General features: G+C 39.6%; 3 protein-coding genes across 3 annotated transcripts in view; 1 reads left to right on the top strand and 2 right to left on the bottom strand.

The window, feature by feature from the left end:
* Positions 1-26,863, top strand: part of daw1 (dynein assembly factor with WDR repeat domains 1) — a 267,508-nt gene that overhangs the window by 141,037 nt on the left and 99,608 nt on the right. The gene's annotated exons all lie outside the window — the stretch shown is intronic.
* On the bottom strand, positions 1,154-23,286 carry pid1 (phosphotyrosine interaction domain containing 1). Its single transcript, XM_087796347.1, has 3 exons — positions 23,133-23,286; positions 12,193-12,342; positions 1,154-3,051 (listed from the first exon to the last, which is right to left on the bottom strand). The coding sequence occupies exons 1-3, from the start codon at positions 23,160-23,162 to the stop codon at positions 2,551-2,553; spliced, it is 681 nt and encodes a 226-aa protein (XP_087652473.1). The 5' UTR covers positions 23,163-23,286; the 3' UTR covers positions 1,154-2,550.
* Positions 24,921-26,863, bottom strand: part of dner (delta/notch-like EGF repeat containing) — a 45,193-nt gene continuing 43,250 nt past the window's right edge. Inside the window, exon 13 of the mRNA XM_087796342.1 lies at positions 24,921-25,825. Within this exon, the coding sequence (XP_087652468.1) occupies positions 25,714-25,825 (112 nt within the window). The 3' untranslated portion in view covers positions 24,921-25,713. The remainder of the gene's footprint in view (positions 25,826-26,863) is intronic.

Consider the following 26,863-nt stretch of genomic DNA (forward strand, 5'->3'; position numbering starts at 1 on the left):
TAAACGTTTACTTTGATTTTAAGACAACCATCTAGCAGGCCACAAAAAAGGACTTGGTGGGCCACATTTTGACAAGCATGCTCTGTGTGGTCTAGCAGGATATTTCTGGGTGAAATAAACTTTTTCCAACGAATCATTTGTTGCATAAGGCTGCGTCTATACATGTTCACGAAGATTCCTCTCCACACTCAACACCAAAAACTTTTACATCACAGAAACATGTTCTACGGCTCATATCACAACATGGCCAACTGTGTTTGACGGACATATTGTATTGTGTAAATAGACAAAATAATCTTGTCGTAAGTACTTTATTAATTACCCTTAAGGTCCACTCAATATCTCTACAAGATGTGTGTGTAGAACCAGAATTAAAAAATGGATCCTGAAAGAAACTGGCAGCCATTGAAGAGTTTTAAGGATCGGAGAAATGTGAGTTCTTCTACTAGAGCGGCTCAGAATTCTCGCTGCAGAATTTTGTATTAACTGCAGGCGACACAGCTCTTTCTTGTTTAGACACTAAAATAAACTGTTACAATAGTCTAAATGAGAAGACACAAAAAACATGGATTACAAGATTATGATCATGTTGTGGCATAATTTTCCTAAATTTAGAGATTTTTCTGATTTGAAGGAAAAAGCTTGTGGTCAGTTTTCTGCAGTGACATGTCTTTGTCAAATACAACACCCAGTGAAATACAAGACTGAGAATTGCTGACACTGAATTCTTTGAACTTCTGTAAGAGATACATTTTCGTATTATGTCGTAATACCACTCGTTTACACTTCAATAAATGCCGCCCTGCGTGAAAAAAACATTTGGACACCCGTGCTCTCTGATCCCTAATCCAGCCTCGGATACAAACTTGCTTTATAAACGATGCACATCGGTATCTACTGCCTGATTGTGTTGCTGCTACATTGGCTGTATTATAGCCGTTTTTTGTGATTTTATTTATAGGTGTATTTTTATTATGTGATATTTCTAGTGGGATTTTTAAATGATGAAATCTTTTGTCAATTTTTAAATGTTTACGGCACCTTATTCATCTTATCTGAGGCAAAATTTAACAGAATTCCATTCTGAATGTACTTGTGGATAAAGTATGTCTAAGTCTCAAACGTGACAAAAGAAGGAGGCAACACTGGGTGATTCAGTAAATACTTTATATGTAATTGTATCTTGATCTTTGCAAACAATTTATAGAAAACACTTCGGTACATCTAAAGCACATCCGACAGACATGACAGCTTCATGAACATTCTTTCTTTCTCCCCACATCGTTCCTAACACACACACACACTCTCGCACACACACACACACACACACACGACCACAGCTATCAGGGTCTCCACTTGTGATTCACAGTTGGCTTCATAATACTGTTGCTGTATGTTGATCTCCACAAATTGTAATCATCTGTTAAAATAACTATCAACGTGTATGATATTTGGAAAATGATACATTTACATGAGCTTACTTATGCGTGATTCAAATACAATGTTTACATACGTAGATTTATATTCCTTAAGGTGACGGCCAGAGATGAGAGAACATTTCCACTGATAGTCAGTCCGTGAAACAAAAGAGATTTATTTTTGGGGGGGAAGGTTTCGGGGGGGACTGGGATGTGTTTCTGCCTCACAATGGCCTCCTGGCTGAAGTGGTGCGAGGCAGAGTCACTCCCTCGCCGCTGCCTAACAAGAGACTGCAGTAACAGTTACAGCATGTTGGATTGGTTTACATTCAGCAGTGGCCAGGAGGTGGTCATCCGTGTTGTGGAGAGCTTTGATTCTGATCCTCAAATCACTGTGACTTCGACAATTCATTGTGGAAATTGGTCACAGTGCCATGTTTGGGATTAAGTGTCACTTTGAGGAGACAAGGGGACTTGGTTTCCCCCGCATCCCCCCCCCCACTTCAGCCTCGGTGTAGCAAGATACGCAAGCAGACGACGGAACGCTGAGATTGAAAAAAGTACCACGAAACGTGAGGCACGTAATCTGACAGGCTGAATCAAGCCCCAATTTTGGTATAACTGACAGGCGATTATAAAGTCAACGATGTTGCAACCCGACTCATGAACCGATTTGTGTTCCACAAGGAAGTCGTAGAACATTCTGGCTTGTTTAAGAAAAATCATTCTAGGGCTGGAATAAGGTACCATGGAGATGTAGTGCTTAAAGGCTATTTGTTCACATCACTGTGACAACATGTACATTTACACACAGTATGTGCTCAAACAGTCTCAACAACTCAGGAGGTCAGGACCCCCCTCCAAGTTCTGATTCTGTTAGGTCCTCATATGGCAAAACCGGTACCCTGGAGTCTGGGAATGTCTAGTGAGGGTGAAACGAGAGCCCGGAGTCTTCGGGTTAGTTGACACTATCCCTGATGAAAACACGTTCCCTTTGTTTCACTTCTACTGTTTCATTTGATTGACATGATTGATATGAAGAGAGAAAGGCGGAGGGTAAGAATGAGAGCGCAAGAGAACAATCATCTCTCGTTGAACACGTGGAGATCAGGGGTCGAAGGCGAGCGGAGATTCAGCCGTCGTCCGGGGTCAAATCCTCCGGAGTGGACGAGTCCTCGGTACAGTCGTCCGACGAGCCGCTCTTGTGGATGCGGCCGTCGCTTCGCATGCTGTGGAAAGTTTTGCGGAACGCCTCCATCATGGAATGGGCCAACTTTTTAGCCTCCAGCTTGCTCTCGCACTCGACGGCATGGCAGTCCATCTGGAAGGTCAGATCGTCGTTGATCTCCCGGTAAATCCAAGCGAATATATTGGGTCTGACGCCATGGTCGGCTGTGCAATAGGCGATCCGCGCCACCTGGTAGGTGTCCATGGTTAGTGAGGCCTCCCCGTGGCCATCCAGGTGGTGGAGACGCACCTGGAAGGGTCGGATCTCCAGCAGAGAGCTGCCGGAGGAGCAGGGAACCTGTTGCTGGGCCAGGAGACGGCGTTCTAAAAGACCTATCACGGCGGACTCTGTGCAGCCGGACAGGAATTGAGTCCCGCGGATGGTCACCTTCCCCAGGTAGGTCACCTGAAGTCACACAAAGAATACTTGGTTATGAAAGGTATGGATGAATATCGGGCATTAGTACAGTTTAAAACATCTCACATTGATCTGATGAGGGCCAGACCAATATCGTGATAATAATCAAGACTTTAGGAGAATGAAATGAAAATGTGCATCAAAGGCTGGAAGATGTTGAGAAAGAACAGAAAATTCTGAGTGAGTGTTGAGGTAAAATATTAATTATAAATTTGATGGTTGACCCACTTTCCCATTTTTCCTGGAGCTATTCTTTTTAGAAATTAAAAGCAGTTTGAGACTAATCTATGTGGAGCAGGTTGACAAGTAAAACCAGAGAATTAACCCTTTAGAACGTGTTTTTCATTTTTGGTTCCCCACGATGACTATACGTCCCTTTCCCCCCCAAAAAAAAAAAAAAACGCAGAAGAAAGCAGAAACAATCAAGAGTGAATACCATAGTAATGACACGACATTCCACGGACGCAGCAGACTGAGGAGATGGATAGTTAAGAAGTGAACAAAGCTACAAAGTTTGAAGGGAACGCAGCAAATCGGAGCCAAGTTCAAGAATAATGGGCGACTTGTGCGGAGCCGGTGTTACAAAAATACACCGTGGAGACTGTGACGAGTCAAAACAAACGTTCGCTGTGGTCTGTGCAAACAATCTGTTCTGGACATATTTGAATTCAATCCAATTAAATGAGAAACACATGAAAAATGAATCCAGTGAGAATAATAATGGAGATTAATCTTGCTCACAAATACAGGACAACAAAAGCAACAAAGAAGGTACAGTTCTTGGGCTCAAATATACAATTCAAATTGTCCAAGTTAAGCATCAGAACATGCTAAGAAGCAGATTTCCACACTGCATGTGCATAACCTCGATATTCTCCTTCAGAATATATACCAAGATCGATCAGTGACACAAAGAAGTCAGACTTGTGGCTTTAAAGACAGATTTGGTGTTCCTGGGACAGATTGTCTCTCCAGTGTCTTTTGGGTCGCCCCCGAGGTCTCTAACCAGTGAGACCCTGAACACATCACCAGGCTTCCAGACATCCTAATTGGAAGTTCAAGCCACCTAAAAATTGAAGAAAAAAAAAACCCCAAGCCTCTTCTGGATGGCCACACTTCTATCTCTAAGGAAAAGCCCAGAAATCACCTACAAATCCTGTCCATAAGAGTCATGAATAGAATCTTCATAGTCTAACCCTAACTGGTAACAAGTCCAACTTACTACTGACTATAAGGGCCAAGTTCTGGCACCGGACGTACAGGGAACAGTCAGTCTTTAATAGGGTATCCGATACCTCATATTACCAGAGCAACCCCAACAGGACTCCGCTGTTACTTCTCCAAGTCCACAAAAAAAACATTGGGGGCAAACTCCCGTGAACCATCAATGATACTGTCAAGGGTTTGGAACTGATCCACAGCTCCCAGACCTAAATGAAAACCACATTGCTTCTCCTGGAGCTGAGGTCCAACTATCTGGTGCACAAATGTGATCTAATACCAATGTATTAGCCTCTGAGATTGGCCTCATTTTGGACCTCTGGGACATAAAAGAACCAAGTATTTTTAGTCAGTAGTCCAGTAAATCGTGACCCAAACGGTTTCCGGGCTTGAAAGGTAACTGGAGGCTTTTATTCTGTTATTGTGCTGGATCTGGACTGGGCTGAAGTTATGCGGAGAAGTAACAAGAAGGGGCGCATGGTGGCGAAGTGGTTAGCCTCCTCACAATAGGATGTTTGCGTCCTTTCTATTTGGAGTTGGTAATGTCTCCCCCATGTTTGTATGGGTTAACCGATGAGTACTCCGGTTTCCTCCCATAGTCTAAAAACGTACAGAGGTTGTTTTAGAACTTTATATTGTCCGTAGGTGTTTGTGTGAATGGTTGTGTGTCCTTGTGTTCCATGCGATAGATTGGTGAGCTATTCAGGGGGTCCCCCCGATACTCGCCCTAAGTAGTGGCAGCCCCGTTACACGGAAAATATACAAGCTCTGAAGTTTTTGTTGAAAAGTCGAGCTATCGGACACACCGCATACTAGAAACACAAGCTTGCCTCGACATAACGTATCTGAAGCAGTAACTCACAGCGACTACAAGGACCATAAACGCCAGATGGGGAGGAGACATGAGTCAGATCGGACAGTTGCATGTCCTGCGGGACTTGCGGTGAACGGCGCCGTGTTGGTCCAGTGTGAGGGGGAACCGCAAGAATCCAAGCCTTCTCCGCTCGACAATGTAAAACGAAATTGACGCATCAATCCATCCACAGGACAGGAGGACGCATCTGTTGCTCTGCACTCTGGCTTACGTTTCATCTCAAGACAGCCGTCCTAAATCATCCCAGTGATATACAGGATCTTATTCTTTGTTCAAACGCTCCATATGTTTCTCCTCCGTTGCCTCCTGATTCCCTACAAAACCTCCATCTGCACGCCCGATATGTTAAATCCATCGTCCAATCCTCTGCCTGGAAACATCGCTCGCTGTTCTATACTGTCAGAATATTGATTCCATGTGAAGCGAAACAGAGAATCAAGGCGCCAAAAGAAACCAGACCGAAAAAATCTGGGGCGCAGAAAATCAAAGAGGGGGGTTTGGGAAAAGAAACGTACGTCAACTGTCACGTATGCAGAGGTTTACCTGAGCGAAGGAAACAGAGAAAACCTATGAACAATTTTTTGGTTTTCAACTTAAAAACACCTGAAGAGTAATGTGTATTGGCAAGAATCGGGCGACACGATACAGGATCAACGATACCATAAATTACGATACTGTAGTAACAAGGTAGTATTGTCGAGTACTTGACTCTGGTGTTGCAGAATTTACAGACCACATGACTCTTGACGAAGTCGTAACTGCTTTCATTTGTTTTGAAACCAAATGATGTCCAAACATCAGCTTTAAAAGCTGCTGAAGTCAACTGTATCCTCTCGTCCTCAGTCATCGCCAGGATATTACGAGATATAATTGAAGAAGACGTAATGACTGCTGCCATCTAGCAACCGGAAATGTAATTGCAAATCAAAATGAACAAACACTTCGAATATTTGCATGTTAATTGTATTTTTTTTTAAATATATATATATACAGTATATACAATTTTTTTAATGAAACAGCGTTAGTTGAACACTATTCGTAGTATTTCTCGGCGAGGCTTCGTAGTATTAATCGTTACTATAGGGCAAAAAATAAAAAATTGAGAATAAACACAGTTTGTGAATAAAAAGAACACGATATTTAAGTGTATCCATATTTTCTTAGACCTCTCCATGTTAAATACATTTTTGTTCTGACTTTTAAAATTCTGTAAAAAGCTGTGGTCATCGAGAAAGCTTTCATGTCTTATAAACAAACAATAACGGACGTTAATGTGTTGAAAAACTATGAAGTCACAAATAAAAAAAGGGACTTGAAGCTAAGACGGGAACATCCTTCATGTACGTGTGTGTCTGGGTATGTGCAAGAATGCAAGTCATGCTCGTGGAGAGCAAAAGCAGCTGCTGCACGACCACATCTGCTGCAGTCACCAGAAGAAGAAACAGGCTTTGAAAATCCACGTTTTTTTTCCTCTTCAATCAGGCGCCGCTGCTTTCTGAGCGTGAGACAAGTGGAAGTTGTTATTGGGGGGGATAACGTGTGGTTCTGTTGGGTCAGAGGAGGGTGAGCGGGAAAACAGTTTAAGAACATTTTCTAAGGTGCCAGAAGAAGATCCCAGACGTGGGTCACTCGGCAGACAAAACACCAGCGAAGAATCTTCTTCCATGAGAGGAAAATATTTCAGATAAGACGGTCACCGGTGAGTGATCACGACAAATGTTGGTGTTGAATCAGATTGGACTTAGTGGAGGAAACAGACGGTCACATTTTGTTCTGCTGGAATGCTCTCCAGATGCCTCCTGGATTCCCGTCCCTGACTGCAGCTTGGGAATGTTGTATTTCTGTGAAGGTTGTTAACATTCCTGTGAACGTATTGAATCAGTACAGCTGGATCCACTCGCTGCTACATGTGAGACCTGGTGGCGTTCTAGCAGCTTGTGCGTTTGTGCTGTGCACAACAACTGTGTGTTTGTGCACAACAACTGTGTGTTTGTGTTTGAGTGTGTGTTTCTGTATGTGTGTGTCTGATTGTGTGTGTCCATGTCTGTATTTGTGTGTATAAAGGGGTGTGTGAGTCTGTGTTTCTATAGGTGTCTGTGTGTGTGTCTGTATATGTGTGTGTGTGCATATGTGTGTCCGTATTTTTGTGTGTCTATATGTGTGTGTGTGTCTCTGTGTATATCTATGTATGTATGTTTGTGTGTCTATATATGTTTCTGTATGTGTATGTGTGCGTCTATGTGTGTGTCCATGTATGTGTGTGTCTTTGTGTGTGCCTATAATGTGTGTGTCGACACATGTGTCTGTATGTGTGTGGTTGTGTTGGTGTGTGTGTCGAAATGTATGTATGTATGAATGTGTATGTGTCTATATATGTGTGTGTGTCCTTATATGCGTCTGTCTGTGTATGTGTGTATGTCTATATGTGTGTATGGATGGATGTTTGTGTCTCTGTATATGTGTGTATGTACGTATGTATCTATGTATGTTTGTCTGTCTATATGTGTGTGTTGATATGTGTGTATGTATGGATGTTTGTGTCTCTGTATATGTGTGTATGTATGTATGTATGTATGTAAGTTTGCCTGTCTATATAGTTGTGTATTGATGTGTTTGTGTGTGTGTGTCTATATTTGTGTCTGTATATATATGTATGTTTTTGTGTCTATATATGCGTTTCTGTGTCTGTGTGTCTATCTGTGTTGTCTATATGTGTGTGTTTAATTATGACTTTGTCTTTCTTTGTATGTGCCTATAATATGTGTGTTGATGTGTGTGTGTTTGTGTCCAAATGTATGTCTGTACATGTGTTTGTGTAGTAATATCCTACTCAGTTTATCAAACCGGCATTTTAACATTAAAAACCTCTAAATGTTTAAATGTGTTTTTTGAGCGAGAACTGGATTTATTTAAGAGATTTATGCAAATTAAACATGAATAATAAATCAATACACTCAGTCTAAAAAAACGGTTAAAATATAGTTTATATCAATTTTTACTTCAAGAAGAATTATTTACATACTTTAAAACCGTTTTGCTGTTATATAATATTTCAAATAAAGACATTTACTGTTGAATATTTGGGATGAAAATAAAACCCTGACTCATCCACTGAGTCATCCGAGTCCATCAGCTGATGAAACAATCCAAACAGTTTTGTAACGATTGCTCAGGAAAGAATAATAATGATGTTATACTTGTGCAAAAAAGGATAAAATACTCGACCAGACAAAAATGTTACACTTGACAAGAATAACGTGAACTAATGACGAGTGAGTCTCATCGCTCTCAAGACAAGAAAAACATCTTTTATTCTGAGTCCGGGTCAAGGTTCTTGTTCTTGGCCGAGTCACACACTCATAAATGTCTCCGCAGGTATTTAGATGGAAGAACTACGTCTACTTAGTGAGGACCTGGAACGTGGGTTCGACTCCAGAGTAACTAGAAAAGTATTCGCCGTCTATGAATCAGTCGTCGGCTTCGAGACACTTTAATGAAAACACGGTGAAGTATATGCGACTCTTCCTCGCGCCGGCGACTCCAGAAAGTCTTTTTATCTGGCGGGAGACACGGGGGTCAGTCATGGGGGTCACGTTGAGCCGAGGCCAGATCTGCCTCCTCCATTGACGGCAGCAAATCCAAACAAGAGAAAACCTCTCCAGTCTGGACAGCGTCTCAAACATATCAACAAAATAACTTGTGAGTGGAGCCACTGGAGCTGAATCTCCTCACGATAACAAGGATTAAGTATCTTAGAAACAAGACGTCGCAGTTCAAACACAGTGGAGATACTTTCATGTTTGTTCTGGTTGTACTTACTGACCTCAAGCCCAGTGGTTCTCATAAAATCTGTCAAAACGTTTTAGTACGAGTTTTGTAAGCTACGAGGCCGCACCTCGAGGCGCCGTAGTATTACTCTCTGTATGAGGCTGTGGAGTATTACTCAGCGAGGCTTCAAAGTATTTCTCTGCAAGACTTCATAGTTTTTCCCTGCGAGGCTTCATAGTATTTCTCAGCAAGGCATCAAAGTATTTCTCTGTGAGGCTTCATAGTATTACTCAACGAAGCTTCATAGTATTAATCTGCTAGGCTTCATAGTGTTACTTTGCGAGGCTTAATAAAATTACTTTGCGAGGCTTCATAGTATTACCCAGTGAGGCTTCTTAGTCTTACTCTGTGAGGCTTTATAGTATTACTCCGCGAGGCTTCATAGTATCACACCGCAGTTCTTCATTATATTACTCAGCAAGGCTACATAATATTACTCAACAAGCCTTATAGTATTTCTCTGCTAGGCTTCATAGTATTACTCCGCAAGGCTTCATAGTATAATCCCGCAACGCTTCCTAGTAATACTCCTTGAGGCTTCGTAGAATTTCTCCACCATGCTCTGTAGTACTACTCTGCCAGGCTCTGTAGTATTACTCCACAAGGCTTTATAGTATTATTCCACAGAGCTTCATAGTATTACTCCACTAGGCTCTGTAGTACTAATCGCTAGGCTACTGAGTATTAGTTCAAAAGGCTGCAAAGTATAACTCGAGACTTTGTAGTATTACTTCACAAGGCTTTGTAGTATTACTTCCCAAAGCTACGGGGTATTATTTGGGAGGCTGCAAAGTATTACTTTACCAGTCTTAGCAGAATAACTGCACGAGGCATCTGAGTAATACTCCACGGGGCTTCATAGTATTACTCCACTAGGCCCTGTAGTATTAATCCGCTAGGCTTCTGCGTATTAGTTCGCGAGGCTCCAAACTATTACTCCACGAGACATTGTAGTATTACTTGACAAGGCTTCATAGTATTACTTCTTATTACTTCGTAGTTTTACTCTGTGATGCTTTGAAGTTATATTACTTTGTATTAATTCCTAGTTTAACTCCGTGATGCTTCGTAGTAGTATTACTTCGTATTACTTCCTAGTTTTACTCCGTGATGCCTCGTAGTGTTTTTCCGCGAAGGCTTCGTGGTATTTATCTACGAGACTTTGTAGTATTGAATGTATTTAATTTAATATTCATCTCTGCATGAGGAGGATGTCACGAGTGCAAGGAAAGGTTTTCTGAATGAAAGCAACAAGAGGCTTCCTTTCATCCATGCTAGCTGTTAGCTTTGGCAGCGGGAACGCCGTCCTCAGCCAGACCTGCCGCCAGCAGCACCGAGGGAGACGAGGGAGACGAGGGAGACGAGGGAGACGAGGGGGAGGAGAAATGGAAAAGGATGGAATTCAAGAGCGTTCATGAGAATAATAAAGGGTTTCATATCGTCGCATGTTAATGCCGGGCAGGAAGACGGTGGTCAGGACAGCAAAGGATCCTTTGTTTCCTCAGGATTTTTTTTTCTCACACCTCGGCGTTCCAAGGAAAATGTCTGGGAAGAGATGCCCGGGCAGGTGGGCAGACAGACGTGCAGACAGACGTGCAGACAGACATTCAGACGATCAGACAGACGGATATGTGAGACGGGAGGAGGAAGAGGAGGCCGAGGATGTTTTCTTCTGCACAAGAATCTTGGCTCCACTGGAGCTAACGTCGCCATGACAAGTTAGTGTCTTTATCCCTGAAGAACTGAGGAGAACATTCTCTCTTCCAACAATACTTCACTTTAAAGTGGTATTTTGATGAATCTACTGGTATAAAAACACGTTTGAAGAGCCAGTAATACAGTAAAGAGAGGAGGAAGAGAGACGAGAGGAAGATGAGGTGGATCTTGTTTCTAACAGAAATTATGGAAATCATCATCATCAAGTTTTAAATATGGTTTAAATTTCATTGAAATCTCTGTGTTTGAATTTTCATGAGTTTTTTCTCCAATTTCCTGTGACCTGAAGGTGTTGACCTCCCACTACAAACACACAAACACAGACACACACACGTAACACAGCCACACACACAGATGCAAGAAAACTCCCACACAAACACATACGCACACACATAAACACACACACACACACACATAGACAAAAACTTACACAGACATAAACACAAACAGACAGACAGACACATGCTGAGTGACACACACACATAGACACACAAACACACACACAGACAGAGACACACACAGAGACAGACACACAGAGAAACAGACACACACACACACCTAGAGACACACAAAAGCCCCCACACACAGACAGACAGACAGACACACATACAGACACACACACCACACACGCACACATAGACACACACACAGACATACAGACAGACAAACACACCACACATGCACACAGACACACACAGACAGACAGACACACATATGCAGACAGACACAGACATGCAGACACACATAGAGAGACAGACAGACACATACAGAGACACACACAGATACAGACACACATATGCAGACAGACACACACACACACAGACACACATACAGAGACAGACACACACAGACAGACTAACACACAAACATAGACACACAAACATACAGACACACAAATACAGACACACAAACATACAGACACACAAACAGAGAGACACACACACAAAAACAAAGACACACACACACACAAAGACACACACAAAGACACAAAGACACAAAGACACACACACACACACACACTCATACTCAAAGACTTTCATATATACATAACAATTAATTACATTTTAATTGTGTCAGATTAATTTAATGTTAATATTAAAAATGTATATTTTTATCTTCCAATTATTCCAAGAAAGAGAAAATAACTTTGTTCCTGAAGTTCAAGTGAAACACGTTTTCAATATTCTCTCCATTTTCTGCCTCTTTTTTCTCTCTCGTTCTACTTTCACTTCATGCTGGAGCTGAAGCAACAATCCAGACGTGCTGATGAGTCGATTCCTGTCACTGTTGTGCGTCTTTTCACGCCAACAACACACTCACTGTTACACAACACGGACTCACACCACGAGTCCATTTTAAGAACGAGTCGCAGGAATGAGTCATGAGTCGTGGGAGCGTCGCAGGAAATCATGACGGCGGTGAAAACGGCGGAACAGTGAGATGATGTCGGAACCAAAGACTCTCACGAGGATCTCCTCACAGGACTGTACCTTGTATCCTGCGTGGCTCTTGTTCTTGGCCAGCGGGGTCGTCGTGGAACAAAGCTCGATGGCCTCCGGCTCGTGGAAGATCACTGTCGGTAACGGATCCTTCTTCAGAGTCAGAACATTCAGCTTGGTCTTCAGCATGCTCTGGAAGTGCTGCACACAAGACGCACGGAATCAACAACTTCATCGAGTTATAGCTCTTTAAAAACACCTTTAACCCTTGTGTTGTCTCTGGGTCAAGGTGACCCGGAGGCCGGAAAACAAATATGTTTTTGGTATCTCTTGTGTTGTTTCTAAGTCAAGGTGACCCAGAGGCTTGAACGCAAATATGTTTTGGTATCCCTTGTGTTGTCTCTGGGTCAAGGTGACCCGGAGGCCGGAAAACAAATATGTTTTTGGTATCTCTTGTGTTGTTTCTAAGTCAAGGTGACCCAGAGGCTTGAACGCAAATATGTTTTGGTATCCCTTGTGTTGTTTCTAAGTCAAGGTGACCCAGAGGCTTGAACGCAAATATGTTTTGGTATCCCTTGTGTTGTTTCTAAGTCAAGGTGACCCAGAGGCTTGAACGCAAATATGTTTTTGGTATCCCTTGTGTTGTTTCTAAGTCAAGGTGACCCAGAGGCTTGAACGCAAATATGTTTTGGTATCCCTTGTGTTGTTTCTAAGTCAAGGTGACCCAGAGGCTTGAACGCAAATATGTTTTGGTATCCCTTGTGTTGTCTCTGGGTCAAGGTGACCCGGAGGCCGGAAAACAAATATGTTTTTGGTATCCCTTGTGTTGTTTCTAAGTCAAGGTGACCCAGAGGCTTGAACGCAAATATGTTTTGGTATCCCTTGTGTTGTTTCTAAGTCAAGGTGACCCAGAGGCTTGAACGCAAATATGTTTTGGTATCCCTTGTGTTGTCTCTGGGTCAAGGTGACCCGGAGGCCGGAAAACAAATATGTTTTTGGTATCCCTTGTGTTGTTTCTAAGTCAAGGTGACCCAGAGGCTTGAACGCAAATATGTTTTGGTATCCCTTGTGTTGTTTCTAAGTCAAGGTGACCCAGAGGCTTGAACGCAAATATGTTTTGGTATCCCTTGTGTTGTCTCTGGGTCAAGGTGACCCGGAGGCCGGAAAACAATTATGTTTTTGGTATCCCTTGTGTTGCTTCTAAGTCAAGGTGACCCAAAGGCTTGAACGCAAATATGTTTTGGTATCCCTCGTGTCGGTTCTGAGTCAAGGTGACCCAGAGGCCTAAAAACCAATATGTTTGTGGTATCCCTTGTGTTATCTCAGGGTCAAGGTGACCTGGAAGCCTGAAAACAAACATGTTTTTGGTATCCCTTGTTTTGTTTCTAAGTCAAGGTGACCCAGAGGCCTAAAAACAAATATGTTTTCGGCATCCGTTGTGTTATCGCAGGGTCAAGGTGACCGGAAGGCCTTAAAACAAATATGTTCATGGTATCCCTTGTATTGTTTCTAAGTCAAGGTGACCCAGAGGCCTAAAAACAAATATGTTCATGGTATCCCTTGAGTCTGTTCTGGGTCAAGGTGACCCGAAGGCCTGGAAACAAATGTGTTTTTGGTATCCCTTGTGTCATTTCTGGGTCAAGGTGACCTATAGGCCTAAACACAAATATGTTCATGGTATCCCTTGTGTCGTTTCTGTGTCAAGGTGACACGGAGGCCTGAAAAAAAATGTTTTCGGTATCCCTTGTGTTGTTTCTAAGTCTAGGTGACCCAGAGGCTTGAACACAAATATGTTTTTGGTATCCCTGGTGTGGTCTCTTGGTCAATGTTAAAAACACATTTGTTTTCAGGCCTCCGGGTCACCTTGACCTTGAGACAAAACAAGTACTTGTTCCATTTTCCGACATCCTTCCAGAGTTTGGGGACATCGAACATGAGTGGTTGGTGGTCAAAGTCGCCATGGCTAAAGCTTCAGTTGCAAGTCGTTACGTCCTCAGCAGCGATGACTGGGGGCGAGAGGATACATTGGACTCCAGGGGCTTTTAAAGCTGATATTTCAACACATTTTGGTTTAAAATCAAATGAAAGCAGGTACGACTTCGTCAAGGTTCAAATATATCCTTGTTACCAAAGTATCACATCCATAGCAATATATCATGTCGTCGACCATTTATCGGGATACGATACAAATCCCTTTTCGCTATTCGTTTAACTTAATTAACCTTCAGCAATAAAAACACTATAAAATATCTCTCAGTCATCTCATGTCCATCCTTACTTTATATTTAATATTTTTATATCATCTGTGTAGCGCCATCATCCAACAGAGAGAGTAAATCAAAGTCGCTGTGAAAAAGACGATAAGGCGGTAAAAATGACCGTGACGCTCGGATGGACGCCGACACGAAAAGCAAGACGCGGTTGTGAAAGTGAAGCCACATGTGTGGAAACTTTTGCTGACCTCGGCGTCAGCACTTTACAGCTTCCTGACAGCGGCTCACATTCCTGCGGTCGGCCTCGGTACGGAGCCCCCCCGACACCACCCCCCCCCCCAACAACACCACCAGGAGTGGCGGGCTTTAGGGTCACGACAAGAAACCCCGAAGTTTTCTTAAAGGATATTCTCGTCCCTCCCTCGTACACAACGGAGAGCTTCGGGTCCTGATCCGGGTCGGGCCGACCTCCGGGTCGCCGAGGGCGCCGGGGAGCTCGATAAATAGAATAAACAACCGTCACGAGGAAAAACCTCAAAGTTCGGTAATCACAAGTCTCCCCAGGATTTCGCAACATAAAGCTCTTTGTGTCGGGATTGACATCTGACTCTATCCCGCAACTATTTTCAGGTGCCGGATCAAACTCGGGGAGTCTTTGGAATGTGTGATTACCGAGGACACGGAAGCCAAGGAATTAGGCAGTTATGCAGCAGGTCCCTTAAGCCCTTTGTTTTCTGAGCAGTGGCGGAAAATAAACGGCTTATTAAAGAAAACAATAGAAAAAAAACACTAACCGGAACGCAGACCTCTGCCAAGCAGCTCTTACCCACCTTTATGTAGATTATTATCCTGCTTGATTTTATCTCAATATTTAGCTCTAATCGTTACAGCATTTTCAGATACCACTGACAGGAATAATGGCGGGATCGCAGCGAACGAACAGTAGGCGAGGAAGAGTTGCTTGAGCTCACAGCTGTTTACGCTGAAAGCACCTTTGAAATAGTTGTGGATCCAGATGGAAAATTTGGGATCAACATGTCGGTCTAATCTTGTCATCCTTTTCTCTGTTATTTTGCCCAAAGGCAAATTAAATAACCTCCTTGGCAGAAGTAACAACACGATCAATATGTGGATATTTACGTCAAATAAACACTTTCAATACTTTAAAATTATTATTTATTATTTACAGACTACTTCAAAAATTATGTCATAAATAATAGGTACATATATTAAGCAGTGTATGATATTTATTTAATTTCAGAATCTTATTTATGTTTTCATAAAAGTGTAACAAATATGAAAATAAAATGCTTTTTACAGGTCAAATAATTTACCCATGAGGCCAAAAAAATGCTTCCAAAATATTCACAAATTCTATCTTGAGAATATTCATATCAAAACAATACACTGGTATGCGAATAAATATACAAGCTAAGGATTGTTTTTCCATTAAATAAACTGTTGTTTTTTTTTAAATAAAAATGTGCAATAAAGCGGAACTAGTGGGTTTCATTATGAGATAAATATTTCTGAAACATGACAAAAAAGGTAGTGAGAAAATAAAGTTCCTCAGTTTGACTTCACATACAGAATATATTTATTTTTTTAATTATTTTTTTCATTTTAAGCCACATGTCGTGTGTGAAATGAAATTACAAATATTACAAATCTTTAGTTGAATTTTTCAGCTTCCACTTTTTCAAAGAAAAAATGAATAAATCAATATTACTAGCGAAAAATAAAACTTGCTAAAGAGTAAAAAATCCATCTAATGTTCACCGTCATTGTCATTTAATCGTTTTTCTTCAGGAAAATCCTCACATTATCACGTTTTGATCGCATGCGTTCTTAAATCAGACTCCAATAATAAGTAAAACAACTTCAATGATTGATCGGATGATATAATGTGGAATTTAAATAACCATAGAAACCACAACCATCGTTATTAACCAGAATAAACCGAGAGAAACAAACATATATAAATAGCGAAGAATTAAAATCAGTGAAACTCTTCAGTCTCGTGGTCGACCTGGTTCATATATATATATATATTTCCATGTCTGCTGCTCGTCTTAGAAACATGTTGTCACTGAACCTTCTGACACTAACATGTTCATCCAGGACAAACCCGGAGGACGTGAGCGTCCGCGGTCACGACTTCAGCAGACGACAGATGGAAAAGTTCGGCCTCGGGGGGAGCGTTCAGACCAGGACCAGGTTCCCGGGGTCAGGGCTGCGGGCGAGGCTTCTCTCTGGATGTCATCACGACAACGCGGCAGTAAATAAAGACGGGAGACAGACGGCGTGTGGTTGTAGTTGAAAACAAAACACAAATAGCTTTAAATTGCTGCTGGTTTGTCTCAGAGTTCTAAAAGTAGATGTTGTTAAAGGCTGCAGGTCTGGTGAGGGTTCGCTCCAGACTTTATTCCTGCTCTTGATAATGAAGTGAAATCAGGGTTAAGAACATGAAGTTAGCCTGTAGCTAATTACACAATAACAGAAAAAAAACTAGCTTCAAAACATTTAACATTGAAACAATTGTATTGAAATGTTGTTTTAAGTCTTCAAATATGTTTTGTATAATTTAATTATTGAAAGCTAGATTTTCTTTTTTATTATTAATTTTTTTTTTTAATTTACACATAGAGTTTGATATTCTAATTCCAATTATTCAAAGCTAACACTTCTAAATTCAATAGTTTTTATTTCAAAGCCTTTTAAATTCAATATACAAATGTTGGTATTTTAGTGTCACCAGACAGTACTAATAGAGCACTGAGCTAATTGACTGAACTTTCAGCCAATCATGCGAAGGGAAGACGATCACGTGATGAAGGAGAAGCACCCACGCACCGAAACATCACTTCGAAGAAAGTTTAAGATTTCAGCTCAGTTAGTTTTACAGCTTAATGTGAAGTGAAAAAGTTACTCAGTGCTCGATTGAATTGGTCTGGTAATATGAGACTGTTATATCAAGGTTTTTAAATTGAAATTAAAAGGCTACGAATTTAAAAATATTGAATTTGAAACATTTATTTTAGAATTATTTGAATTAAAATATCAAACTAATATTAATTCATTTTTAAATATTCCTTTTTTATTATAAAAAAAAAACACATTCAACCTTTCATTGTACACATTATTGAATTGAATGATTCAAATAAATAATTAAATGATTTTCTTTCTTTTAAAAAAAACAAGTTTAAACATTTGAAATGTTTCAATATTCTGATGTCACTGATACTTCCATAAAAATACATTGCACAAGAGTAAACTGAATATATTCATAGGAAAATAAGATTATTATAGGCCTAAAATATTTTAAATAAAAGGTAAATGGCGAATTTAAAGTCTAAAAAAAATGGCACTATGATAGGAACATTTTGATATTTAATTTAAAAGCATACAAGTTAAAAAACGATTGAATTTAGAACATTTCTTTTAGAATTATTGGAATAAAAATATGAAACTATGTATAGAAAATTATCCATTATTTTTATTTATTTATTAAAAAACATATTCAATCTTTTATTGTACAAATTATTGAATTAAATGATTCAAATGAAAATTTAAAAAACAGTTTAAACATTTAAAAAGTTTCAATATTCTAAAATACTTCCATAAAAATACATCGAACAAGAGTAAACCGAATATATTAAAAAATCAGGTTATTGAATGACGAATTAAAAAAATGAATTAAAGTCTGGTTAAATGGGACTATGATAGGAACATTTTATATTGAATTTAAAAGCCTACAAAATAAAAAAGATATATATTTGATTCAGAACATTTATTTGAGAATTATTGGAATTAAAATATGAAACTTTGTGTAGAAGAATATTCATTAATTCGAAAATATTTTTAAAGATTAATTTACTTCCAAAAGAATACACAAGAGTAAACTGAACATATTTATAGTAAAATAAGATTATTATGGGCCTAAAATATTGAAAATAAAAATTAAATGAAGAATTTCAACTCCAAATATGATATAATATGAATATCGAAATAAGAATCATTCAAAATGTCCATCATATATCGTAAGATCTGAGGTAGAAATTGATGCCACACCAGAGAAAGACCCTGGAGGTCAGAGGTCGGAGGAGAAACTGCAGCCACATGTGCGATGAGTTCCACGGATGCTTCCCGACTGTTTTGCTGCGTGAGAAACCGTCCGGTGTCACTTCTTTACAACCCGAGCCTCAGATCTGGGCACAGTTTACGAGAGGAAATATGTCTTAACAGGCTCCAGTAAGAGAGGATCGTGGGGGGGTCTCCTACGCACCAGGAAAACCCGTTTTTCCAAATACTGCCATTTGAGGCTTCGCGTCGTAGGCGGGAGAGACGTGAGGCTGGAAAATGTGATTGGTGGGTTTATTTTGGTGGAGGAGGGAGGAATAAAAGAGCGAGAAACCTCAGACTGAGGGTTATAAACATTAACGACTGCGTCACGTAAACATCTGAACTGACGCTCGACTAAATAGAAACTAAAAATGTTACTATTGTTATTATACCTGTTACCATATCCAGGCTTTTGACCATCTGTCGTTTGTGTTTTCGGTGAACTTTTGACGTCAAAAGGTTTAAAGTCTTAACAGAAACACTTGAATGTCTTCAAGACAGAAGTGTTTTTCCCTTTTTTTTTAAAATCTACTAATTAAGAAAAACAAGGGTTTTATAGAAGATTATCGGGGTTTTGTTACTGAATAAAAGAGAATTGTTCAAACTCACCATAAAACTTTATTTTCGTAAAATAATTTAAACAAATTTGACAGACATTTAACTTAGAAAACAAATAAAGACTAACTTTAGGTTATGAAATACAAGAAATAGTCAGCATTTATAATTTAAACTTTTTGATGTAATTATTATAGCTTTATTACAAGTAATCAACTTGGGGTATTTATTGGCAAGAATCTGGCGATACGATACGTATCACGATACATGAGCAACGATACGAATATCGTGATACTGTAGTAACAAGAATATATTTGTAGTATTATCCGATTACTTGACTCTGGTGTTGCAGACCACATGACTTGATGAAGTCGTAACTGATTTAATTTGTTTTGAAACCAAAAAAAACAGCTTTTAAAGGAGCTGGAGTCGACTGTATCCTCTCGTCCTCAGTCGTCGCCAGAATCTCACAGGATTTCATTGTTTCTTTGGCTGCGGCAGACATAACGACCGCTGCCATCTAGCGGCAGAAGGTTTAATGGCAACACATAAAATAAAAGTGATGCGAATATATGTCAATTGTATATAAAAATATATAATTACTTTCTATGAAGTATAAAATAATTATGCTAACAAATAAACACGATTTCCAAGCCAAAAAAGTAAATCAATTAAAATAAAATGGATATATTGATATCCAGTATCATAAAAAAAAAAAAGATGCTGGAGTCGACTGCATCCTCTCGTCCTCAGTCATAGCTTGGATCTCACAGGATTTCATTGTTCCTTTAGCCGCGAAGTACCTAGTGACATCTAGTGGCCGGCAGTTGAATTACAATCCAAAAATGGAAACTTTTCATTATGATTGTTAATAAAAAATAAAATAAATTCATTTTAGACCCACTTATTGAAATACAAACTATTAAATAACTATGATAAATGCTATATATATATATATATATATATATATATATATATATATGTTATTTATTCCCACACACCTACTAATAACAGCTCACCTTTAAAAAATATTCTCTAAAAGTTTCTCCCTCATGAACCTCTGACCAGAGACACGTCGGCCACAGTAACATCTGACGTCGTCTTCCTCGCAGAAGGACGAGAAGCGACGCGACGCGACACGACACGACCTCTGAGTCGAGGCACAAACGTGCGACCAGTTAAAGCACGAGCGTCACCACAGCCTCAGACGTGGAAATAACAAGCCTGAGACTCTGACGCTGCTTATTACACTCGTCCTGCTTCAGCCTCAGATATACTTCTACGTCTTACGTGTTAAGTTCTCGACACTTCTGCTCCTTTTTCATTCGAGCTTTCAACTTTAACGCAACAAGACAGCAGCTGTTGCCACGGCAACCTAGTGATGAGGATAGTAAAGGGGAATTTCACCCACTAAAGTAGGGATTTAAAAAAAAGGATTTAGTCGTTTTTTTATTTCAACATATTCTCCTTTTTTTTTATGAAGGAAAAAAATAAGCTTTTTTTTAAAGGAGGTGAAAGAAAGTGAGTAAGTAATGCAACCTGACAGTTTAAGAACAATGAACTAAGAAATCAGAGCAAAGGAATTCAGGAGAAGTCTGGAGGCCAGAAGTGACGTAACGTGGTGTCGAGAGAAAACACTTCAAGAGCTGAGGTTGTAGTGATGCGTTCAAGTTCATCCATGACACCAATAAACGCCGTGTGGCCATTTTTCACAACTTCTGATGTTGATTCTTTTTTTTTTAACTTACTAAAGCGGCAATACGTGGGATTCAACATGTTGTTTCTGGCACCCCTGATTGTCCGGAAAGTGTAACTGCAACTAGGTGGACCGTCAGTTTTGACATACCTTTTGTACATGTGTGTACCAAACAGGTTAAAAATATCTGTTGTGTTACACATGTCCTAAATTTAGCCTGAGATTCCTACTTCTTATTTGTCGAGTTCTTAACACTCCTTGTCAGGAAAGGTTTTTAGAAAAGGTTCCTTATTAAAGCCATAATATGTGGGATTAAACCTGTTGTTTCTGGCGCCGCCGAGTGTCAGGAAAGTGTAACTGCAACCTCAGTGGAATGTTAGTTTGGACAAATCTTGTGTACATTTGTGTACAAGAGACTCTCAGTTTCTTCATTTGAAAAAACGGTCTCACACAATGCTGTAAAACAGTTTTGGGTCAAATGACACGAAAATACTCTCCGGGTGAGACGTCCAGACAAAGTTATATCGAGATGATCGTAGACTCTACATCTAGAGAGTTCCATAAAGTCATGATTGGTCAAATGAGAACACAAAAACAGGAAATAAGAAGAAAAAAGGTGGACAAGATATTTAAACTCACTGATGTACAGTTTAATTAATACGTGACTTTGCTAAAAATCCAAATTAAAAGAGAAAAAAACCTATAAAATGCACCGTATAATAAATTCATAAATACTTCAGTTTAGAGCAGATGAAATACAATAATATCATCAGTTTCTACAAGTACAAGCTTCTTTTAATGTCACATGAGTCATTCAAAGAAAATCTCCTGGATCATGGTTTCAGTCAAAAACAAGGAAGTAACAATAAAAGTGTCTCCTCAGTGAAACTTGAGTTCATTAAAGTGTAAATCTGGACTTGGATCAGCATCACAGTCGGGAGGGTCGACGGTTAAAAAGCTGCAACTGTGTGGTTCGTTACAATCCGTGGTGTCTTACAGGCTAGACAAGCTAGCATCGCAAACATAGCTTTCACTTCGCTTTGAACATCTGCTACATCAGTGGAACCCAAACCGCTTTCTTCTATCGATTATTGTGTTTTTGAAAAAGATCGTATTTTCTCGCGTAGCCACACTAATGTTACTTCAGAGAAAATACGATCTTTTTCAAAAACATAAAAAAAACCTTTCAGTACAAGTTGAAACACAAACTCTATATGAAACCAGTTCCTGTTGACTCAGCATTATGATGAGATGTATTTTCCCTGGACTTTTTTGAAGGTCAGTCCATGGAACTAATGCCTACATTAAACCGAACGATGGTGCAAAAAAAAGCGTATTATTTTTCAAGTTCCTGGTGAGTTTATCTCGGATTTGAGACTCAATAACGAGAATAAAACAAGGTGGAAACGACACATTAGAGAAGAAGTGAAACTAAATAATCTAAAAAAAAAAAAACATGTTGTAATGACTTGTTTACAAAAAGCCATGAAAGTATCTCGTCTAATCCTGACTGTGATGATTCATTCGCTCTCACAACCCAACATGGAAACAATGACTCCTCCACGACACTTGTTGAGCACGTGAACGCACCACTCTTGCAGACCAACAGCACATTTATGAATTATTATAAACCGCTTCAAACACATCCTTCCAGATGCCGGTTGCTAGGCGACAGTCGCCGGTGATGTTGGCGACACCGAGCGTGTTTTTTTTTTTCAGATAAAAAAAAAAAAAGAAATGACCGAGTTCGACATCTGGTAGTTCGAGGTAACGAGCTCGGGACAAACACCGGAACTGACAATAATCCGTGTTTTTTTTTTTTTCATCTTCCGTCGGTTCGAGGAGGGGGATTGTGCAAGTGGACTTGGCAGGCGGGAGGCCCACATCTGGACCCCATTAAGTCTGGAGGAGACGTGAAGCCAGGCTCGGTGCTTTTTTTTTTTTGCCCCTGGATATCAAACTACGTGTCAAGAACCACGACTTTCTATTAATTTTTTTTTTTATTTTTTTTATTTGGATGCCTTGCTCATGGGTTCGGCGGCAGATCGGAAGGGATTTGAACTGACAACCACACGGTGGTCGGGGGGGGTAGGAGGGGGTTGACGCTGAACACACACATCCGACGAGGAATGTCAATAGAAACGACATTTTTTTTTTTGACACATAATTGACAGGAGCGAACGGTACTTGCGTAACGTGAATGGAGGACCGTGAACGCAACACACGGAAAACCTGCGACAGATTCAAAGGCAACAAGAAAAAAAAAAGTCGTTTTATTTAGATTTATATTTGACGTGCAGGGATCTTATGAAAGAGTCTCGGGTGGTCTTGGATAACAGACCCCCCTCGCCCCCCCTCCCTCCCTCCCGCACCCCTCGACACAAACCACCAGCCTTGTTTCTTACCTGCAGTCGCTCTGAAGCGGGTTGCCACATATTCGCAGAATCGAGGGACCTCCGTCTTCACTGGATCTTCTCCTCGTAGTCCTGGTTCACATCTGGTCGTTTTCTGATCTGCTTCAGCTCGCGCCGCTCCGTCGCTATTGAAGGGAGAAACGTTGCTCCGCCTGGTTGCAGTGACCGCGGCGGCCAGCAGGTGGAGGACGCGTGCCTACCTGTCTGCGTGCCGCGATGCGTTCAAAGACCGTCTGAGAATGCGCGCTCAATTAAAAACAACACGTTTCATCTGTTTTTTGTGTTTTTTTTCGATTCATCCGAGGTCTGTGTTGTATTAAATCCTTGAGATTAAACCAAATGAACCCAGTACTTTCTCTTTTTTTTTTTGGTTTGTTTCATGAGGTCAAGGGTCGTCAATAGAATCTCCTCAGGGGCCACATTCTATACCGTGACTGATGTGAGGGGCCTCAAAGTCAGGAGAGAGGAGCCAAAACATGATAATAAAAAAAAGTTATAAAATAAAGAAAACTTCAATACAAGACTCAAATATTCCTTGATTTTCTGGAACTCCTGTTTTGTTATCAGTTTTATTTTGCCCTTTAAAGTATATACTTTATTGAATATTGTTTTGATTGTTTAAGCGCTTTGTGACCCTGGTCTGGAAAAGCACTATACAAATAAAAATTACTTACTTACTTACATAAATATATATTAAAAAAACGACTAAAACATGCCAATTAAAATGAGAAAATGGCTATAAAATAACCCTTTTTCTCTAGATATGATATAAGAAATATATTTTAATACAATAATAAATACAAAATAATAATAGTTAGATGTCACAGAAACATTTTCTACAGTTTCAACTTGTGGTCATAAATACAGTTTAAGGGCCAATCAATGCATTTCAAACTCAAAACTAACTTAACTTTTGCACATAAATGTGTGTTTTTTATTCATAGAATGCACAATAAAACCAAAGCACAGGCTTAAGAGGAAGAAATCATGTTTTTAAACATGATTCAAATGTGGCGGAAACAAAACGAAAAGAGGCTTTGAGTCAGTAATTCTTGAATGAATGAACATGAACTCATGAGTTCATTTCATCATCGTCATGGCGATAACCATGGAGAAAATGTTTTTTAGGTAATCCGTGCTATATATTGTACTGATTCAGAACGAGTACCAGGCACGGAAATGTTACTGTAAGAGCTTTTGCGTGGGATTAGTTGAACGGCTTGTGACGGAAAAAAGAAAAACACTTTGTTTTTCCCACAAATCTGATTGTTTGGCTCTGGAAACCGAGGACAGAGAATTCCCACAGTTGGGAAAAGAACATTTTAAAGATTTGTACAGAGAGTACGGAGCTAAAGTTATTGATTTCAGGTTGAATATATGGAATTGTTGATTAAAGACATGAGTTACATCACGTTGTTTTCAGAGAAAATAACTTTTTTTTATCACTCAAAAGTAAAAAAAAACCTCTTTAGATCTCAAACACCCCACTAGTGTGTGTCGGTGTATATGTTTGTGTACACACGTCACCAGGGTGTGTTGAGTGATATTACGCCACAGCGCCAGTCTGTATTTAGAGGTGTTTACACGGGCAACATCTGGATGAAGTGTGAGGTCACCGAGGGTGTTGACATGACCGACACACCATAAATGGTCTTTCCTTTAAGGAAACACTTCCACGATTAAGGATCAGTACCTTAATAAAAAATAAAAAAAACGCATCATTCATGTTTTCTTTTGATTCCAAAAAAATGAAATCCCAGGTCAAAGTAAGACAAAATATTCTTCACTTGAATCTTTATTGTTTACATCACTTAACATAGATAATATGTCGTTATGTGTTTAAATAATATGGAGAAACTGGAAAGCGAGTCGGGCCGAGCTACTCCTAAAACATCATGACGTCAGCACGAACACAAATCTCTTCTTGATGGAACTGATGGATGAAACACACGAGTCGACTTCCTCCTATTAACCCTAAACATCACGTGGATACAGACGTCAGGAAGGTTGTCGAGCATCTTTTTCTATTTAAGCCGTAAGAACAGATATATTTATATATATATGACTTTATTTTTTTTTTTTGATTAGAAAGATCTAACTGTGTACAACGTGTTATAAATATTAGATCAACTCACCACAAAGAAACCATACGTCGGGCAGAGATAAAGTGTCTCAACGGAGAGTAACGTAAGTCAAAGTATCCACTTCAGTCATGCACGAGCCTCATCTGAAGGGTCCTTTCATGGAAATGTAGAAAAAAACTCAAGGTGTGTTTTCTATTTCTACGACACCTGAAACAACGGCGACCGCTTTATTTACACCTCAAAAGTGTCTGGAGTCGTCCCTCCACGCCAGAAGGGGGCGCTCTTTATAATCTATATTCTTATGCTACAGTAAAGCCTTGTCGGGAGCGGAAAATAGACGTATCAAATCCCACATCTGTATCTTCAAACTACTTCTAATGGTTTTTTCTCTATCTTACATTCAGATTGTTGTTCTGGTCTCCGGGAAAGACTCGTGGAATTGTGTAGGTGTGTGTGTGTTTGTGTGTGCGCGCGAGTGTGGTGTGTGTTTACAAATCCTTGGTTTTGATGAGAGTGACCAGAGGTTTGTCGTCCGGGCTGTAGTCCTCGTAGGCGATGGGGGTCGCGTCGTACATGGTCGGCCGGGACTTCTTTCCGAATCTGAAAAAGAATCCATTATTCTGAGTCAAAGACGAGGATCTCAGAGACACAGCAGCAGCAGCAGCAGCAGATCTTTGCTATGAAAGTGATTTGTGTTATTGATTCTTCATCTGTGGGTGAAGCAGAATCGTGGGAATAAAAAAAACGACTGATGACGGACGAAGTCTGCGAGGAAACACTCGACCCGTTAGACACAAACTACCTGCACCATCTTGTCAGAAAATATCAATATCGACGCATTTCTGTGAAAATGGTCAGAATGTCAGCGAAAGAGTTCTACAGCAGCTACCAAATGAAAATAAAGAAAAGTCTCTAGTGACATATTAAGGGGTGAAAGACATGTTTACGAGTTTACAATTAACGTGCAAATATTCACAGCGTTTGTTCATTTTTGTGTTGCAATTAAACTTCTGGCTGCTAGATGGCGGCAGTCATTACGTCCTCTGCAGCTCAAGGAGCGATTGAATCGTCGATGACTGAGGACGAGGGGATACAGTAGACTCGGTTTAGGTTCAATATGTGGGGAAAATATTAAATTCACGGAACATTTATTAAATGAAAATTGAAACTTTTCCCCAAGGAAGTACATCAGTTCCATCAGAAATTCAAATGTTTAGACATTTTTATTTTAAAATGTTGTTTTTATAAGTATAAATATATATATATATATATATATATATATATATATATGTATATATAATATGTATTTTTTTATATATATAATACAATTCATTCTTTATTTACTCAAGGTTTAATTTGTGTTAAATGAATAGTTTAATTAAATAATTTTATATTGAAATTACTGTATGTATGTTTTTATTTATAATTTAATAAAAAATACTCAATATAAAAGAAATTATTAATTCTATATTAATATGTTAGTACGATTTTGAAAATTAGTTTTTTAATTATTGGAATTAGAATATCCAACAAAATGTATTCATTTAGAAAATATTCCATTTTTTAAATTAAATTGTTAAAATATACAAACTATTAAATGAATAATGAAGTAAAGTTATTGGACTCTATCAGGACACC

This window comes from Callionymus lyra, chromosome 7 (assembly GCF_982586985.1).
Source record: "Callionymus lyra chromosome 7, fCalLyr1.hap1.1, whole genome shotgun sequence".
In the NCBI taxonomy this organism is placed as follows: Eukaryota; Metazoa; Chordata; class Actinopteri; order Syngnathiformes; family Callionymidae; genus Callionymus; species Callionymus lyra.